At 41.8% G+C, this 19,583-nt stretch overlaps 1 protein-coding gene across 4 annotated transcripts in view; it reads left to right on the forward strand.

The window, feature by feature from the left end:
* The first annotated feature begins 548 nt into the window (after nt 1-548).
* Nucleotides 549-19,583, forward strand: part of LOC139415277 (brain-enriched guanylate kinase-associated protein) — a 40,495-nt gene continuing 21,460 nt past the window's right edge. Inside the window, exons 1-2 of one of the 4 annotated variants that reach the window (XM_071163272.1) lie at nt 549-625; nt 8,126-8,154. In XM_071163272.1, coding sequence (XP_071019373.1) covers nt 578-625; nt 8,126-8,154 — 77 coding nt within the window. In that variant the 5' untranslated portion in view covers nt 549-577. Of the gene's footprint in view, nt 626-8,125; nt 8,155-8,817; nt 8,922-13,169; nt 13,315-16,539; nt 16,763-19,583 lie in introns of those variants that run through there. The other 3 variants (XM_071163271.1, XM_071163273.1, XM_071163274.1) reach the window with 3 other exon arrangements.

A 19,583-nucleotide genomic window follows, 5' to 3' on the forward strand; every position in this document is an offset into this window, starting at 1 on the left:
CTGACCTCCAGTAGCCAGGACACCACAACAGCCACCAGCAGCAGCAGCAACAGCGGCAAAACGATCAACACGTTATTGTTGGCTGGAGAAAAAGATTGAAGCCAAACTCAAGTTCTCAAACTTCCTGGACGACGTCGGTGGCAGAGTGCTCGTCCCAGGCAGCCTGGAGGCCTTCCAGAAACTACAGCCTCCCCCTCCTCCCCAGAGATCCAGCTCCCTCAGCCCCAGAACCTGCCCCAGCACCCCCACAGGGTCGGAAGACGACGTGATCCAAGTGGAGTACCGGTGGAGGAGCAGTCTGCCCTGCTCAGTGGCACTGCAGCGGGGCAGGATGCAGGAGGAGCAGGGTCCCATAGAAATGCCTGTGGGGAAAGCTTACCTTGAGACAGACATTGACAGTGTCCGGAGGGAGGATGAGCTGAAGGACATTAAGATCAAGAAGGAGAACACATTGTCAACTCTGGAGAGGGAGAGGAAAATGGGTATGGTAGGAAAAGCGGCTCCTCCAGAATTGCGGCAGAAAACTTTGGGAAGAATAAGGAGTCCAAGTCCAGTTTTGTGGGATGAGGGACTAGTGATGAGATACCCCTACCGATCCTTCTCTCTACCCAGAGGGATCAGCATGGTGAGTGACAAATCGTTATGTTTCTCAATCTTACACTGGTGTGGTGTGACTTTTTTTATATACCCATCATGTTTTTCTTCTGAGCATGGTCAATACATTACTGTGATTGCGCAATAGTGCGTAGAATCATTTGCGCCATTACCAAAAGCCAATACACACATTTTCAAAAAGACTGATGCACAATCATTTCAGATTATCTTCAACTAAATAATGACTAAAACAGATAAAGTCTAGTATTTCAAATTACATGCACCTGCAAACTTATGTGTATACTGACAAAAGTTAACAAAATGGCAACTTATTTTACAGTTTACTTGGGTCGGGAAAAATGACAAAATGTGTATATCTCACGTGATTCATCTGCTGTATTTAATGAATGGACTGTGCATGCTTGTATATGACTGATTAACTGCAATGTGAAATGAGAAGTAATTCATGAACTCAAATTCTATTCATCGCTACAAACCATAGTAGATAATGGACCATGACTGTTTGTGTCTTATCCTAGACCTAGAAGCTTTTGCCATGTTAACTATAGACGGCTAAGAACCAATCACATTACACTGTATGTGTTTGTGCCTTTCATTATAGATAGCACAAACCAGATTCCTCGCACAAACTAGTCAACCGTATTACAATCTTGTCAATCACACATTTTCCAGCATCCCTATGTATGGCATCTATCATTAGTGATTCAGTTGGTAGAGCATAGTGCTTGCGAGGTCCAGGATTTACATGATCATTTTAGAAATTTTGCAGACGCTCCTGTCTTAGTCAGTGCATACATTTTCATACTCGCCCCCGTGGTCTACCAACTGAGCCATACGGGACAAAGGATTGTGGGTAAGATTCCTGCTGGGACCATACATATGGAAATGTATGCACCCATATGACTGTTTAGATAAAAGCTTCAGATAAATGGCTATTATTATTACTTATCTCAGCATGTAGCCAAGTCTAGGAAGGAATGGGTTTGCAAATACTCACAAGTTCAAAATCACGTTTGTTTATTCGTCACATACACATGATGTACTGTACATGGTGTACAAAGTGCAATGAAATGCGTACGTGCAGGTATAACTCATTTAAACATAGAACTAACGTAAACAGGCAGATATATACTCCAACAACAACAAATAGTGGCCTCCTCAAAGCTACTTTGACCCTAAACCGAGGCATAGCTATTATCATAAAAATAGACCTAGAACACTAGAATTTATGCACATCTCTCTATAGCCATTATACCAAGTCAACCAAAAAAAGCTTGCCAATCACTAAATCAATATGGAATGTCATGCATTTGCAGCTTCCGCTCATGCTTTCCCTGTCCAGAGACTATTCAATATCAGCAAGTTGACAATAATGGATTTTCTCTGTACTGTTTGTTACTCTGTAGGGCAGGGGTAGGCGACTAGCAGCAGGCCGATTTTTGTCGGTGCGAATGGTGCGAATGGTCGTCAGAAACTCAAAAAGAGATTATACTGGAAAATCACAAACATTTCATACCTTGATTACAATGAGACAAGATCCACATGTCGCTTAATTTGTGGGAATACTTAGGAAGAGATTTCCTAAATTAAACATATCTTTCTTGACCAAAAACGACAATCCCCCCCCCCACACACACACTTGTGAGCCGGTTTTGGCCTATTGCCGACCCCTGCTGTAGGGTGTATGAGCGATGAGTTGTGTAGCCAAACAGAGTTCTCCACCATTCTGTCCGTCTGATTTCTGACATCTATGCAACTCCCACGTTTTATATTGTATAATAAAACATCAGTATGACATTATTTGTGAATAAAGAATATGACATCAAAATATTAATATATGTTATCCAACAGTTATCGAGTTGGACACCAGAACGAAAATCTTGCGTAATTGCGCCAGATACTTGATTAGGTTCCGGGGAGAGACGGGTTAAAGATCATACTAAAGAGACCAGCGAAGTCTCCACCCATTTTTAAACTGCAAGTCTCTGCACCCATTTTTAAACTGCAAGTCTCTGCCAGATTCGGGAGAATCTCAACTGCATACTCCTCATGTCCTCTCTCCTTGCCTCCTTCTTAAACCCCTTTGGAGCAGAAGTTCAGAGAGGCGGGACCTCTGCCTTTCTCATCCAATGTGCTTTGAGAAAGAGGAGAGCAGTGTGTGATTAAGATTCTCTCTGTGAGCCAAATGTCCCCTCCCCTTCCAAAATGTGAAAGTTGCATGCACCTGAGAAATTGTGATTTGTCCTAATAATCAGTGAAGAAAAATCACCATAATGGAACAAAGTTCTTTGTTAGTTGTTGCATCCCACAGTCTTTTGACAGATGCTGCTACTTTTTTTTTATGTTACTTGCATCTGTCCACGAGAGATTACAACAAATATTGCTGCTGTTGCTAGGTGCATTGTAAATCAGAATTGTTTAAGTTTTAATATGGGTTTCATTGGCAACAAGGGAAATATTCAATGTCTCATTCTGCCTTTATGCAGTAAAGATCATATGACATTTACTTTCAAGGTTTTCAAAAGCCTAAATATGTCTGACACATCATCTCACCATAGGTATCACAGACAGTCAATAATGAAAGAGAAAATAACATTGCTCAATTTACTGTCTGATTAAATTTCAGTCTTGGCCCGTCACCTTAGCAACTGCTTGAAAAAAGGTGGGCGGTGAGGGGGCTGAGAGACAAGTGTGTATGTGAGCTTGTTTGTGTGTGTGTGTGTGTGCTTAGCTGTGAAGTTTATTTCTCTCTCAGTAGTATTTCACAGGAGCCCTTGTACAATACACGGTGCTGGTTGAGATCAGTGCTGTCACATCCATCACAGTTCCATCCTGACATGCACATGGCCTTCTGCTCTCATCACACTTCCTGTGAAATAACCACTGAATTCCTTAACTATGTGTTTTTTTTACATTATCACTACTTTTTATGACTGCGCAACGCAAAAAATGTGTTTTTCATTTTATTACAGTAATTAAACAGATATAGTACACACAGTACCAGACAAAAGTTTGGACACACCTACTCATTCAATGGTTTTTCTTTATTTTTACTATTTTCAACATTGTAGAATAATAGCTGTCGTGTCTGTGACGATTCTGGAGAGTTATGGCATAGTGAAGTCATCAAAACTATGAAATAACACATATGGAATCATGAAGTAACCAAACAATTGTTAAACAAATCAAATATATATGTTATATTTGATTTGTCACCCTTTGCCTTGATGACAGCTTTGCATGCTCTTGGCATTCTCTCAACCAGCTTCATCTGAAATTATTTTGCAACTGTCTTAATTAATGGAGTTCCCACATATGCTGAGCACTTGTTGGCTGTTTTCCCTCACTCTGTGGTTCAACTCATTGAAGGCTAGGTCATCTGATGCAGCACTCCATCACTCTTCTTCTTGGTCAAATAGCCCTTACACAGCCTGGAGGTGTGTTGGGTCATTGTCCTGTTGAAAAACAAATAATAGTCGTACTAAGAGCAAACCAGATGGGTTGGTGTATCGCTGCAGAATGCTATGCTACAATGCCTTGCAAAAATATTCATCCCCCTTGACGTTTTTCCTATTTTGTTGCATTACAACCTGTAATTTAAATTATTTTTATTTGGATTTCATGTAATGGACATACACAAAATAGTCCAAATTGAGGAAGTAAAATGAAAAACATTACTTGCTTCAAAGAATTCTAAAAAATAAAAAAGAGAAAAGTGGTACGTGCATATGTATTCACCCCCTTTGCTATGAAGTCCCTAAATAAGATCTGGTGCAACCAATTACCTTCAGAAGTCACATAATTAGTTAAATGAAGTCCACCCGTGTGCAATATAAGTGTCACATGATCTGTCACATGATCTCAGTATATATACACCTGTTCTGAAAGGCCCCAGAGTCTGCAACACCACCAAGCAAGCGGCACCATGAAAACCAAGGAGCTCTCCAAACAGATCAGGGACAAAGTTGTGGAGAAGTACAGATCAGGGTTGGGTTATAAAAAAATATCAGAAACGTTGAACATCCCACGGAGCACCATTAAATCCTTTATTAAAAAATGCACCACAACAAACCTGCCAAGAGACGGCCGCCCACCAAAACAAAGAGACCAAAGATAACCCTGAATGAGCTGCAAAGCTCCACAGTGGAAATAGGAGTCTCTGTCATTAGGACCACTTTAAGCCGTACACTCCACAGAGCTGGGCTTTACGGAAGAGTGTCCAGAAAAAAGCCATTGCTTAAACAAAACAATAAACAAACATGTTTAGTGTCCGCTCACCTTCCAGCAGGACAATGAGCCTAAGCAATATGCTAAAGCAACACTCGGGTGGTTTAAGGGGAAACATTTAAATGTCTTGGAATGGCCTTGTTAAAGCCCAGACCTCAATTCAATTGAGAATCTGTGGTATGACTTAAAGATAACTGTACACCAGCGGAACCCATCCAGCTTGAAGGAGCTGGAGCAGTTTTGACTTGAGGAATAGGCAAAATCCCAGTGGCTAGATGTGCCAAGCTTATAGAGACATACCCCAAGAGACTTGCAGCTGTAATTGCTGCAAAAGGTAGCTCTAAAAAATGTTTACTTTGGGGGAGGAGGGGGGGTGAATAGTTATGCATGCTCTAGTTTTCTGTTTTTTTGTCTTGTTTCTTGTTTGTTTCACCCCAAAAAATATTTTGCATCTTCAAAGTGGTGGGCATGTTGTGTAAATCAAATGATACAAACCCCCCAAAAATCTATTTTAATTTCAGGTTGTAAGGCAACAAAATAGGAAAAATGCCAAGGGGGGTGAATATTTTCACAAGCCACTGTAGCCATGCTGGTTAAGTGTGCCTTGAATTCAAAATAAATCACAGACAATGTCACCTGCAAAGCACCCCCACACCATCACAACTCCTCCTTCATGCTTCACGGTGGGAACCACAAATGCGAAGATCATTTGTTCACTTTCTCTGCGTCTCACCAAGACACGTCAATTGGAACCAAAAATTTCAAATTTAGACTCATCAGACGAAAGGATAGATTTCCACTGGTCTTATGTCCATTGCTTGTGTTTCTTGGCAGAAGAAGGGATCTTCTTCTGTAGTCCTTTGGTAATGGGTTCTTTGTAGCAATTCGGCCACGAAAGCCTGATTCCCATCAGTCTCCTCTGAACAGTTGATGTTGAGATGTGTTTGTTCATTGAACTCTGTGAAGCAATTATTTGGGCTGCAATTTCTGAGGCTGGTAACGGAAATTAACTTATCCTCTGCAGCAGAGGTAACTCTGGGTCTTCCTTTCCTGTGGTAGTCCTCATGAGAGCTAGTTTCATCATAGCGCTTGATGGTTTTTGCAACTGCACTTGAAGAAACTTTCAAAGTTCTTGAAATTTTTTCAGATTGACTGACCTTCATGTCTTAAAGTAATGATGGACTGTCATTTCTCTTTGCTGATTTGAGCTGTTCTTGCCATAATATGGACTTGGTCTTTTACCAAATAGGGCTATATTCTGTATACCACCCCTGTCACAACACAACTGATTGGCTCAAATGCATTAAGAAAGAAAGAAATTCCACAAATGAACTTTTAACAAGGCACACCTGTTAATTGAATTGCATTCCAGGTGACTACCTCATGAAGCTGGTTGTAAGAATGCAAAGCTGTCATCAAGGCAAAGGGTGGCTACTTTGAAGAATCTCAAATATAAAATATATTTTCATTTGTTTACCACCTCTTTGGTTACTACATGATTCCATATGTGTTGTTTCATAGTTTTGATGTCTTTGCTATTATTCTACAACGTAGAAAATAGTAAAAATAAAGAAAAACCTTTGAATTAGTAGGTGTGTCCAAACTTTTGACTGGTACTGTGTCTATAAATACACTACCGTTCAAAAGTTTGGCGTCACTTAGAAATGTCCTTGTTTTTGAAAGAAAAGCAATTTTTTTGTCCATTAAAATCACATCAAATTGATCAGAAATACAGTGTAGACATTGTTAATGTTGTAAATGACTACTGTAGTTGGAAACAACAGATTTATCATGGAATATCTACATAAGTGAATGGATGCCATCACTCCTGTGTTCCAATGGCAAGTTGTGTTAATCCAAGTTTATCAATTTAAAAGGCTAACTGATCATTAGAAAACCCTTTTGCAATTATGTTAGCACAGCTTAAAACTGTTGTTCTGATTAAAGAAGCAATAAAACTGTCTTTAGACTAGTTAAGTATCTGGAGAATCAACATTTTTTGGGTTCAATTACAGGCTCAAAATGGCCAGAAACAAATATATATATATTTTTTCGTCAGTCTATTCTTGTTCTGAGCAAGAGGACAAGTACACAGTCTAATGTACTTGTCCTCTTGCTCAGTTGTGCACTGGGGCCTCCCACTCTTTCTATTCGGATTAGATACATATATAACTACATTATAAATGTTATTGTGTGAACTGTCTAGTTCAGTATATTTCAATGAATAGTTTTTATTACGTGGTATATTAAAATATATTTTTTCCTCATTGAAAACAATAGACAATGAAGTTCTACTATTATTCATGAGATAGCTCAGTAAAATATTGCTGAATGTCCCTGCCACTTGGTTAGCACTGAACTCTAAATCTGAATGGATATGAAAATTCCTTGTATAGCATGATCTCACCTGATACATAATGTACAAGGGGTGAGAGAGAGAGAGAGAAAGAGAGAGAGATTGAGAGAGGGAGAGAGAGAGAGAGACAGGGGGAGAGGGAAAGAGGAGAGATATATATGGAAAGAGAGAGGGGGAGGGAGAGAAAGAGGGAAAGAGGGAAAGAGGGGGGATAGAGAGAGAGGGGCAGATGGAGATGGGATAGAGAGAAAGAAAAAGAGAAAGAGAGAGTGGGGGGGGGGGGGGAGAGAATCCAACCTAGAGAATCCAACCAATTTGCAGTGGAGATGAGAGTTTCATTCCTCTCCACCGCCTGGTGACATAACATGTGAAATTCAACAGATGGGGCCACCTGTTTCCCTCTACCTCTCTCTCCCTCTTTCCTCTCTCTCTCTCCCCTCTCTTTCTTTATATCTTTGTTTGCTCTCTTTCTTTTCCCTTCAGCTCATTATAGATATTGAGTCACTGCCAGCATCTATTGGGGGGGGGATGCTATGTATCTGCAGTCTCTCTCGTCTCTCTCTCTCTCTCTCTCTCTCTCTCTCTCTCTCTCTCTCTCTCTCTCTCTCCCCCTCTTAATATGACAGGATTGTTCTCTTCACACCTTTGCTAAATGCAGATATAGCCTGACGTGCTCTCTGCATGAGCGATAGCGAGAAGTAGAGAGAGAGAGGAAAGGAGAGAGAGAATTTAGAAAACAAAGAGAGAGAGCGGGAGTGAGTGAGGGCGAGAGAGCAGAGATGGAAACGGAGAGTGCGAGTGTGAAATGAAATGTGTGTGTGTGATTGAGTGTGTTGCTACTCAACTGCGACTAGCAATGCTTTTGGCAGTAGTCTACGGGGCCAATGGACTCGTCCGTTCATCTAATCTCCTGTGATTTCCTTGTAGGTTCCTGATGAGCAGATGAACACTGTAAGGTAAAATGACGCTATCTTTCTCTGTTCTTCCCTGCCTACCTCTATCCCTGCCTGCCTGCGAAGCACGAAGCAGCCCCCTCAGATCCATCTCTCTCTCTCCCTCTCTCTCTCTCTCCCTCTTGCTCTTTCTTTCTAGCTTTGACTCTTTTTCTCTCATCTCTCTCATTTTGTCTCTATCACTTTATATTCCCTCCCTCGCTCTCTCTCTCCTTTCTCTATCCCCCCCCCCCTCTCTCTCTCTCTCTCTCTCTCTCTCTCTCTCTCTCTCTCTCTCTCTCTCTCTCTCTCTCTCTCTCTCTCTCTATCCCTCTATTTTCCTTCTCTTTCTCCTCCCTCTCTCCACCCTCTCTCCACTTCTCCTCTCCTCCGCAACTGGGGGTTTCTCCACGCTTATCGGAGTTGAGTAAACCAGCTCTGGATCACACAGCAGGGCTTTCACCAGAAGCCCTAGCATACACACACACACACATATACACACACACACACAAATATACACACACACACACACAAATATACACACCCACACACACTCACACACACACACACACACACACACACACACACACACACACACACACACACACACACACACACACACACACACACACACACACACACACACACACACACACACACACCCTCCGCACTGCTCCCCTCACACATACAGCGAGGAGCGGAGGCAGAAGGCAGCAGGCAGCCAGGTTTCTGTGTCATCATCACCAGCACCAGCGATTCACAATGAGGCTCTGTGTGAGCACCAGCGGAAGGTACTGCTTCTTCAACGGAGGGAACGTCTTTGATTTGGGACCTGGGGTTGGCATGGTGTTGCGTGTCTGTCTGTGTGTGATGTATTGGTACTGTACGTTTGCGCAGTTTCAGTTTGCTTCACATCGGTGTGGCTTAGAGCTTGTGTAGCATTTGCAATGATAATACAGTAATGATTTGCTAAGGATACTCTTAGAATGCCTCATTAGAGCATGTGGCTTCACTTATATGCATTTACACTGGTACAGTTATACCACCGATTGTTTTTCTGGCTTATTGTTCAATACAGTGAACCTGTCAAATAAGAAGTGGCGTATATTGTGTTTAAACAATGCACAACAGACACATCCTACTGTCCTCTGAAAGCGAGAGAAAAGGCTTGGCTAAAAGGCTTGCTAATAAGGTGCTTAAAGGTTTGTTGCGTGAACTAGGATGTGTCTGTGGTGTTTTAGCACTCCGATATTCTAATATTGTTCTGGGAAGTCTCTTGTGGTTTCAGCGAAGCCACAAATCATGTTTTTTTCAGTGCACTGTCATTCAGAGGGAGAACAAGAGCTATATAGCCTGGTTCCTCTCTAGGTTTCTTCCTAGGTTCCTTTTTCCCAACCACTGCTTGCTCTTTGGGGTTCTGGCTCTGTATCTGTAAAGCACTTTTGTGAAAAATACATTTAATGAATTGATTAAATAGTGATACCTAGCTAAAAGTATTCTTGCCCTACGAACAGTCCTTATAAACCTCTCATACCCCTCTCATGTTATTAAATTAGTCCTGGTAAATTTGATTACCTCCGTAAAATGTTATTGTTCCTGCCTCAATTATATCGTTTTTAATGCAACATCATTACATTTCCATCAGATCAGCTAGAGTCTTCTCTTGTGTTTTGGTTGACTGGCTGCAACACGTAGTTCTACATACCTAGGCTATAATACACTGTGTAAAGTTTTTAAAGGTTTACGAGGTTAAATTGCTTTTCAAAACACCAGGGAGGGTAAATTCATTTGATGGACTGTTTCACCAACAGCCCAACTGTATTGATTATCGTCACCTCTGTGACCGGTGTTAGCCGCTAACTGTTTGGTCATTTTAATTATACAGTACAACATCACAAGTGCCAAATCTACATTACATTGGACGATAAAGTTATTCTCTATTCTCGTCTTTGGCTTCACAACACACGATTGACATAAAGAGACATTTCACAATCAGGAGCAGAGATTGTGGCCTTATCCCCTCTTCTTTCTCCCCTATCTTTACATGTTCATGTAGACCTATAGGGAAGATAGACCATGTGGAGATGTTCATATTGAATCATATCTTATTTTATTCACTTCCTAACTTGTTTGATAAGAATAGTACAGATTTTCTCAGGGTACCGGTTGTCACTAGTTACCACAGCCACAAAGTCACATTGGCTGTATTATCGAAAAAATTCATGAAAACAAAAATGTGCTTTTTTGGTCTTCAATTAAGGTTAGGGTTAGGAAAAAGGCTTACAGCGTGGTTAAGGTTAGGTTTAAAATACGATATCAAAAAGAGGAATTGTAAAAAAAAATAGGTGGGGTTTAGCCATAACTAGGACTTTGTGGTTGTGGTAACTGTTAGTGACCATCTCGAAAAATATTTGTCACACACACATGGTTAGCAGATGTTAATGAGAGTGTAGCGAAATGCTTGTGCTTCTAGTTCCGACAATGCAGTAATAACCAACAAGTAATCTAACCTAACAATTCCACAACAACTACCTTATACACACAAGTGTAAAGGGATAAAGAATATGTACCTAAAGATATATGAATGAGTGATGGTACAGAATGGCATAGGCAAGATGCAGTAGATGGTATAGAGTACAATATATACATATGAGATGAGCAATGTAGGGCATGTAAACATTATATTAAGTGGCATTGTTTAAAGTAGCTAGTGATACATGTATTACATAAAGATGGCAAGATGCAGTAGATGGTATAGAGTACAGTATATACATTTGAGATGAGTAATGTAGGGTATGTAAACATTATATTAAGTGGCATTGTTTAAAGTGGCTAGTGATACATTTTTTTTGTGACATCGTGTGGTGTAGGTGTCCTGGAGGGCAGGTAGTTTGCCCCCGGTGATGCGTTGTGCAGACCTCACTACCCTCTGGAGACCCTTACGGTTGTGGGCGGAGCAGTTGCCATACCAGGCGGTGATACAGCCCGACAGGATGCTCTCGATTGTGCATCTGTAAAAGTTTGTGAGTGCTTTTGGTGACAAGCCGAATTTTGCTTTCTTGCTCTCTCTTGCTCTCTTTCTGGCTGTCTCTCTCTCTCTCTCTTTCCTATCTCTTTGTCTCCTCTGCTTCCTCCTGCATGCATTGCACCCTGCCTCAGCCTCACCACTGTCTCACCAGTGGCCTACTCTCTGGAATTCAAAATGTATTATGAGAATTTAGTAGCTTATTTTTTTCCCTCCTGCTGAGGTAGGCTCTGTTTAACGCAATGACTGCATATAGTTTAACATTAGCTTCTTACTTCAATGTTATATTGATTGATTGATTGAATTGATTAAACAGTTGTAAAATACACCTCCACATACAAGTAGCTGGCTAAGTAATACTAGCCAGAGTCCTTCAACGTTACTGCAATAGAAGTCTCTGCCAGTAGCTAGTCACCTGACTGACTGTATCTATAAACGACGATTTCCCACTTGTGCGCCCATTCTTAGACAGTTGTGTTTCCGTTTGTTTGGGGATGTCTGTACACATGGCAGGAGTCTCAGGACGGTTTCAAAATGGCCTTTTGTCCATCATCTTAAAATGGCCTTTTGTCCAGCATCTCACACAGACACTGTCAGCAGCATCTCTAGTTACCTACTTGAGCCTACTCCGAGCTGGGGTAGTTCAGTTCATGTCTCAGGCCCTCAGCCTGAGCCACGAGAGGGCGGAGTTAGCCGTTTGAGAGAGGGGTGGATGTGCTGCTAAAACAACCTGCACACTGGGGTAGACGTAACATAGTCAAAGTAAATCCGGAACACTCCAATTAGTACGGTATGTCACGTTTGGTCTGATATGTATTAAGTAGTGGAAGTCTATCATCCATTTTGTATGATATGTTACGAATTACAATTCGTACAATATGTTACGGATTTGCAAAAACATATGATATGTTACGAATTGCTAGACATTTGGGTTATATGCCCACCCTTCCAACCTGACTAACCAGGTAGCCTAGTGGTTAGTATTGGGCCAGTAACCGAAAGGTTGCTGGATCGAATCCCCGAGCTGACAAGGTAAAAATATGGTGTTCTGACCCCGAGCAAGGCAGTTAACCCACTGTTCCCCGGGTGCTGAAGATGTGAATGTTGATTATGGCAGCCTGCACCTCTCTGATTCATAGGGGTTGGGTTAAATGTGCAAGATGCAATTCAGTTGAATGCATTCTGTTGTACAACTGACTAGGCATTCCCATTTACTTAAAATAAATATAATTCTTAAGTAAATAGTTGATTTCCTTTAGTGTGTAGAAAATATATACATTTCTACAATCTCCTTGTAGTTACGGCCCTGTGTTTGAGGTTTTTAAGTGATTGGAATTTTAAAATATTGTCCCATGTACATTGTGCAATTTACTGATTGTCCCTAACTACCCCCATAGAGATATCGAATGTCAAACCAAATTGAGCATTGGCATTACGATCAGGTCTCGTGCAGCTGCGCTCCGAATTGATGATTACTTGGGTGCTGCCAGGTGTGGGCATGTGGGCAGGATTAAAATAAACCTACAGAAATCACAGTTTAGTATTTTTCATCCTTAATGTTGTTCTGGAGGCAGCTCTACAGACTGGTCACTCGCTGGCACAGCCACAAAGTTCTAAAATCTGATTTTGAACCTATCCCTAACCTTAATAACACTGCTAACCCTAATACCTAGCCCTAACCTTACATTAAGACCATACATGGCAAATGTTTTCTTTACAGCTGGCCTATCTAATGGGAAATCAATCAGTTATGCCTCCAAGACAAGACTCATAACAATTAACATCAACCTGAACAGAACTGTTACGGTAACCTTCATTCCATAACATACCGTTTTTTCCTATCATCTCACAAATCTCTGTTTGAGAGACAGAGTAGCAGGGCAAAGGGTAAAAAAAAGTAGATTTACAGACAGATTTGACTCCAACCCCCAGAGTGCCGCACTCAGTGCTACCGTGCCAATGACCCCAGTCTCCCAGCCCAAAAAATGATGAAATGTGTTGAAATCTCTCCACTGTGTGTCCTCATTCTGTCTCTAATTTCCTGTATGTATTTTGGCCTCTGCCGGACGTAGTAGATGTACATTTTATCGAGAGATGGACCTATGGCCCTGTCATGGTTTGTAGGAGTGAGGAGCTATGCAGTGTTGAATGCAGAACTGGTGAGTTGGGTAGAGTCTGTCTCACGGACTGGACTGGGCTAGATGGCTATTCGCTAATGAGCTTCTCAAACATGCCTCAGTGCGTTAGAAGACAGACCTGTCACCGGTTGGTCCTCTCTCTCTCTCTCTCTCTCTCTCTTTCTCTCTCTCTCTCAATCTTCTCGTTATCTCGTTCTCTCTCACTCATAATATGTGAGATATTGACGGATCCTCTGCTGGGCATTACTGTGTCTCAATACCATCATTACTCTTCCCCGCTCCCTCTCTCTTTCTCTCTCTCGCGCCGTCTCTCTTTCTCTGTCTCCCCTCCACCCTAAACGGGTGGTCAACATGGGTGAAAACTGTGGGGTGCTGGTGTACCTGAGGAAAGGGTAGACTCACTAATAATGTAAGCCTACACGTAGGTTGCGGAGGAGATGTTGATCCTCTCGTTTTTGTTTTCTTTGCATTGTTATTCAAACAACGGCCTGGTTTCCCAAACTCAGATTAAGCCTAGTCTTGGATTAGAAATCATGCTCCATGGAGAATTTCCATTGAAATAGCTGTTTTGTGCTGGACTAGGTTAAATGAAACTAACATCCTTTGTTCCTGAGTTAGGATGATGACTTGTTATGGGGGCTTCCTCTTTTTCCTAAGCTGTCTTTTCTTTTGGGGCCTACAGTATCCTGTGTATGGACACGTGAACAGACAGTACACACACGCGCAAGCGCACGCACACACGCACGCACGCACGCACACACACATAAACACACAGGCCTCCGAGCAATGTGCCTAATCACTCCCTGTCCGTTTCAGCCACAGTCACAAAGAATGTGTTGTGCAGGTCTCTCTGTGTGAGTATGTTGTATTTTGCACGACTTTAACCAGTTCTATAAACTCAATCTGTCCACGTATTGAATATTTTCCACGATATGTTGCCTCTTAAATTAATTATATAATTTTGGGCTTTCATAATGTGTGATAAAGTCAACCAGAACACGTCCTCCTTTTGAAAGAATGACCTGTTTTTACAATCTGTGACTCAGTGTTACTCTGCCAGAAAAGTTCCACATCTCCGTTTAAGTGTAACTTTGGGAAAACAAATCAAATTCCAGGAGAATGGAGAATTCCCTGTAGGGTTGCTTGGCACCATAACATGTTTTATATGCCTGAGGGCAGAGGCTGTTTTGATTTCGGAACAGCATGTGTTTGTGCGTTGTTTTCCGTCCGTTGTGTGTGTGTGTGGTTTTCTCTGTGTGTGTGTGCGTGTGTTGTTTTCCATTTTGGGTGTGTAAGCACACTTGCTCGTGTCGTTTTTTTGCTTGTGTCGTTTTTACAACATTGGTTCCATCAGGTTTTTGACATTCCGCTGATCTCAAATTCCTCCCAGGATCTGTGGCTTGATTATAGCCCCTTCTCCTAGCTAATTGTCAGCAACAGTGGATGAAATCCCTTCTCCCAGTAATTAGCCCAATGCTGTTGGTAAGGAAATAGTAGGATGTGGTGGCTTGGAAATGGAAACTACAGCCAGATTTTTACCTGGTTCTTAAATGCGTCCTTTGTCCTGATCTTGTCTACATTCTGATTGTGCCCACATTTTTGGATATGTGGGCAGTAAAGAGTCTTGGCCCTTGGTTATAGGTCCTGGAGCCCTGCTTTAACTGGTCAAGTCATGTGTTAAGGAAACCCCTCATGGCAGATCCTGCAGATTGTCTACCTCCTGCGAGACCGGATAGAGCTTTGGCTCCATGGTGGTCTGGCTGTGACATAGAGTAGAGCCGTGGCTGTGTGGTTAGGGCAGATATTCTGGCTGTCTAAAGGCAAGCCACATGAGTCAGCCAGGCAGCCACTCAGGGCTTCCGCTTTAATGCTGAGTCTGGGCCTGCGATCAGGGCTTTCCTGCCAGCTAATCGGTCTACCGGGGTAGACGAGTGCAGGGAGAGACGGAGTGATGGGAGCCATGCTTGGTTCTCTTTTCATCGCTCCCTTTCGTTCTTTCTCTCTTTTTCTCTGTCTTTCTCATTTATTCGCTCTCTCATCACCTCTCTCTCTTTCTCTCTCTCTCTCTCTCTCCCCTCCGTCTCACTCTTTCTTTCTCTCTCCCTCTTCCTCTTTACTGCAGAATGGCAGATCTGAAAAGCAGGCCCTCTCCTCCCCTGCAGCCCCTGCTCTCTCTCTTCCCTCCCACCTCATCCCCTCATCACCCCTCCTCCTCTCGCTCGTCTCAATACCTTCATTTTCAGCCCTTCTCTGAAATGTCAGCATGGCACATGAGTGGGAGGCAGCTGCAGCTCCATCTGAATCGAGAACAGTGTATGTTTTCTCTGATATGAGAGGATTGGGTCAGAAAGGGCATTCAGAGGAGACTTAGTGAGGGAGTTTGACACCAAGAGAAATGTGTGCGTGTGTCAGTGAAAGTTGTGCGTTACCTCCCAGCTAGAAAACAATGTTAATTTCTCTCCCAGGGAGGCTTAGATTTAGTGGGAGTCTTGGTGTGATACACACACTAGGAAACACACACACACACGTTAAGAAATGCACACACACAAAGACACATGCAGACAAATGTATGTACACACGCAAACACACACAGAGACACGCGCGCGCGTACACCCACACACCCACACACACACATTGTGTGTGATGACTCAGAGGGGAGCAGCTGGAGTTGAGACCCCAGTCGTGAGGGTGAGTTGTCACCATCTGGAGGAATACAAGTCTCCCTGACTCACCTCAACTCAAGGGGCATAACAAATGATCTCTCAATGACAGTATCTGTGTGTGTTCGTGCATCTGTGTGTATGTTTGTATGTACACACGTGCGTGTATGTGTATGCATCTATCTGCCAGCCTTAGTGTCCTCCATCACGTTGGCTGTGTTTGAGCTTCGCTGTGTTCATGGCTTGAGAGTCCATCTTATTCTAAACCCGGAGGTGCTTTGATCAAGCCGAAGTCTGTCTCCTCTCATCACTCGCACAATTTGTCTGCCTGATGACAGCTGCACCTGTGCTGTGGACCCATTCGAGACGGGAGCAGAAATATTTACAGAAGTGGGCCCTGCCGGAGCAAGTCCATTACCCCTGTCATAGTGGCTTTAACACTAGAGAGTGAAGAAGTGAAGATGTGTCCGTTTCTCCCAGTATGCACTGCACGTACACTTGAGGAATGAATTTGTTTGGATGATTTGGTCTAATCACTGTTGTGGTTTTTAATGGCTGCTGAACTGTCTCTTTGCTCTGTTGACAGGAACAACAGAGGTAGAAAACTCACTCAGACAACTCACTCAACAGGGCAAACTTAACTGACCCCCCTCCGGCGAGAAAAATAGGCCCCACTCCCTCCGACGATTCGAAAAAACAAAAAAGCACATGAGAGGGAGCGAACACAGCAGACAAACCATGAAAAAGATATATGTCGGAAAAACGGCCCTAAAAGTTTCCCGAAATGGCAGTAAACATCAGAAAAAGAGGTAAGAGAGAATGCTGCATAACATCCCTCCCTCCATCCCTCCATCCGCCCACCGGGGTCCTTCCACCCCCCCCCATCTTTGTGAAGTGGTGTTGAACAACTCAAGTGTTCTTCCTCAAAAACAGAGTCATTATCCCGCCTCATCGTTCTCTCATCGCCAACTGCCATTGAAATGACAGCACTCATTACCGTGTGACTCAGTAGCGGCCATTTCCAGAGGTCACTAATGTGTGATTGGCGTTATAAGTTCATGCTCTTGTCACGTAACAAAAACCTGTGTTGTGCCATGTATCGTTTTGCAAGGGGGCGGGGTTGTCATGGCATGAAAAGCATTCAAACACTGCAAAAACACATTGGAGTAACCATTGACTTGAGAATGGGATGCTATTCAAATATTAGGGTATTGTTATTCCATTTAGTCAGAAACCATTAGGTGTGAGACTTGGAGCAAGTGCAATGGTGTCCGGAGCATTGTCTGGAAATGATTAACATTCAACACTTTAGGCAATTAGGAGTGAATAATGGTATTATCAGTCCAGTGACTTTTGTTTTCATTTCCGAACCAATAGCTTAGTTTTCTCTCATGTGTTAAGTGCACGCTCTGCTTGCCTTAATGGGAATTTGAAGCTACAGAGCTATTTTTGCATGTGTATCGTCTGGCTTTGGTGGTTGCGTTTTGTGTGTGTGTGCTGTAGTAGTGTGTGTGTCTGTGTGTTTGGAATGTAGATTGGAGCTTTTTTTTTTGTATATGTGTTTGCATTGGTCATGTGAATTTATGTCATTTACACAGTCACTTTATTCATTTTAATTCAAGATACTGACGTCTCCACGATTTAAAAAAAAACAACATTTAAATGAAAATTGTATCACCCTTTAATTTATGGACTTCACTGTTGAAAGGAAACATCTTAATTTTCATCCTCTTACATTATCTTGGTCTGAACCCGCAACCTCTCCCTCCTTCTATGATCTTGTTAAGTAGAGAGAGGGATGAGAGCGGGGTGACCACATCTCTCACCGCTTGCTCTCTCTCTCTTTCTCTCTCTCTCTCTCTCACTCTCGCTTTCTCTCTCACTCTCCGTTATCTGTGATCTCCCGACAGATAGTCATTACCATCCTTCCTCCATCTGTCCATCAATACAGACCCATTAGCCTGCCATGGACACTCAGATCCATCAAAAGGGGGAGGGATACGTTTCCTTTTACCTCTCACACTTACCCTTTATAACATTGAATCCCAGGTAGTGCCGAGGCTCTATAAATAGTCCACAGGGTGCTGTCAGTGAATTACAGATTGGAGATCACTAGTCCATGAATCTGAGCCGTCAACATATATTCCTGGGATAGATTACAGTTCATAGAACCATATTGGAAAGCTGAATTCCAAAAACGCTATATATTCATTGTCAGAAATGTTGGTAATTTAGCTTTTATTGTATAAAGAACTTATGAAAGAGATTGGTGTGATTTTTCACTATCTAATCATGGCATGGGATTGTTCAATAACAAACATGCACAGTGGGGTCTGAAATTATTGACACCTTTGATAAATAATGACTGTATAAAATAAATAATTAAAATGATGAGCCATATTGTATGCTCCAAAAAATTGGGAAATTCTAATATTTTATACTACTACAATTGCTCAGAGAAAGAGATTGACATCCGTAGAGATTTTTAGAAATAAAGTAGTCAAAAGTGTAGGATTTGGTCCCATATTCCTAGCACGCAATCACTAGATCAAGCTTGTGACTCCTCAAACTTGTTGGATGCATTTGCAGTTCGTTTTGGTTGTGTTTCAAATTATTTTATGCCCAATAAGAAATGAAAGGTCAATTCTGTATTGTGTCATTTTGGAGTCACTTTTATTATGAATAAGAATATAATATGTTTCTAAACACTTCTACATTAATGTGGATGCTACCATGATTACTGATAACCCTGAATGAACTATGAATAATGATGAGCTAGAAAGTTACAGAGGGTCAAAGATCATACCCCCCCGACATGCTAACCTCTCACCATTACCAATAACATGGGAGGTTAGTGTGTCTTGGGGGTATGATCATTGACCCTCTGTAACTTTCTCACTCATCATTATTAATGATTCACAATACATGATTTACCATTCATGTATCTTTCTCTGAGCAATTGTATTAGTATAAAATAATACATTTCCCCCAATTTTTTGAGCATACAATATTGTTCAATATTTGAATGATTTATTTTATACAGTCATTATTGCTCATCTTTATTAAGGGTGTCAAAAATGTCGGACTTCACTGTATTTGTTTGAAATCTATCACTGGTTTCATTTCAGAGACACAAATAGTCATGTTTTTTGCAAAATGCTATATATGGTAAATAACTACAACTTCAATTTTAAAAAACAGTGCAAACATTTGTGACATCAATATATATTGTTTTTTTTTACAAAAAAAATGAATCAACACAGTAATATGAGATATGAATGTAAAAAATTGACCTAGGACATTTTCGTCATTTAGCAGATGCTATTATCCAGACAAGAGTTATACAGTTAGTGCATTCATCTTAAGATAGCTAGGTGAGACAACCACATATCACAGTCAAATATACAGAACACCAACATTCCATTCCAGAGAATGAACTACTTTGATCAGAGCCCTCTGGCCAGAAGTAGTGCACTACATAGGGAATAGGGTCCCAATTGGGACGAAACCTTAGTTGAACGTGATCCTGGAAGCCACTGTAACCACTCTGGCTGATGACGGTGGTGTTCTGTGCTTTGCAGCAAGGTTGTAGATTATTAGGTATTAGAGCTGAATGCTATTGGGAAGCCA

This window comes from Oncorhynchus clarkii, chromosome 8, assembly GCF_045791955.1.
Source record: "Oncorhynchus clarkii lewisi isolate Uvic-CL-2024 chromosome 8, UVic_Ocla_1.0, whole genome shotgun sequence".
In the NCBI taxonomy this organism is placed as follows: domain Eukaryota; kingdom Metazoa; phylum Chordata; class Actinopteri; order Salmoniformes; family Salmonidae; genus Oncorhynchus; species Oncorhynchus clarkii.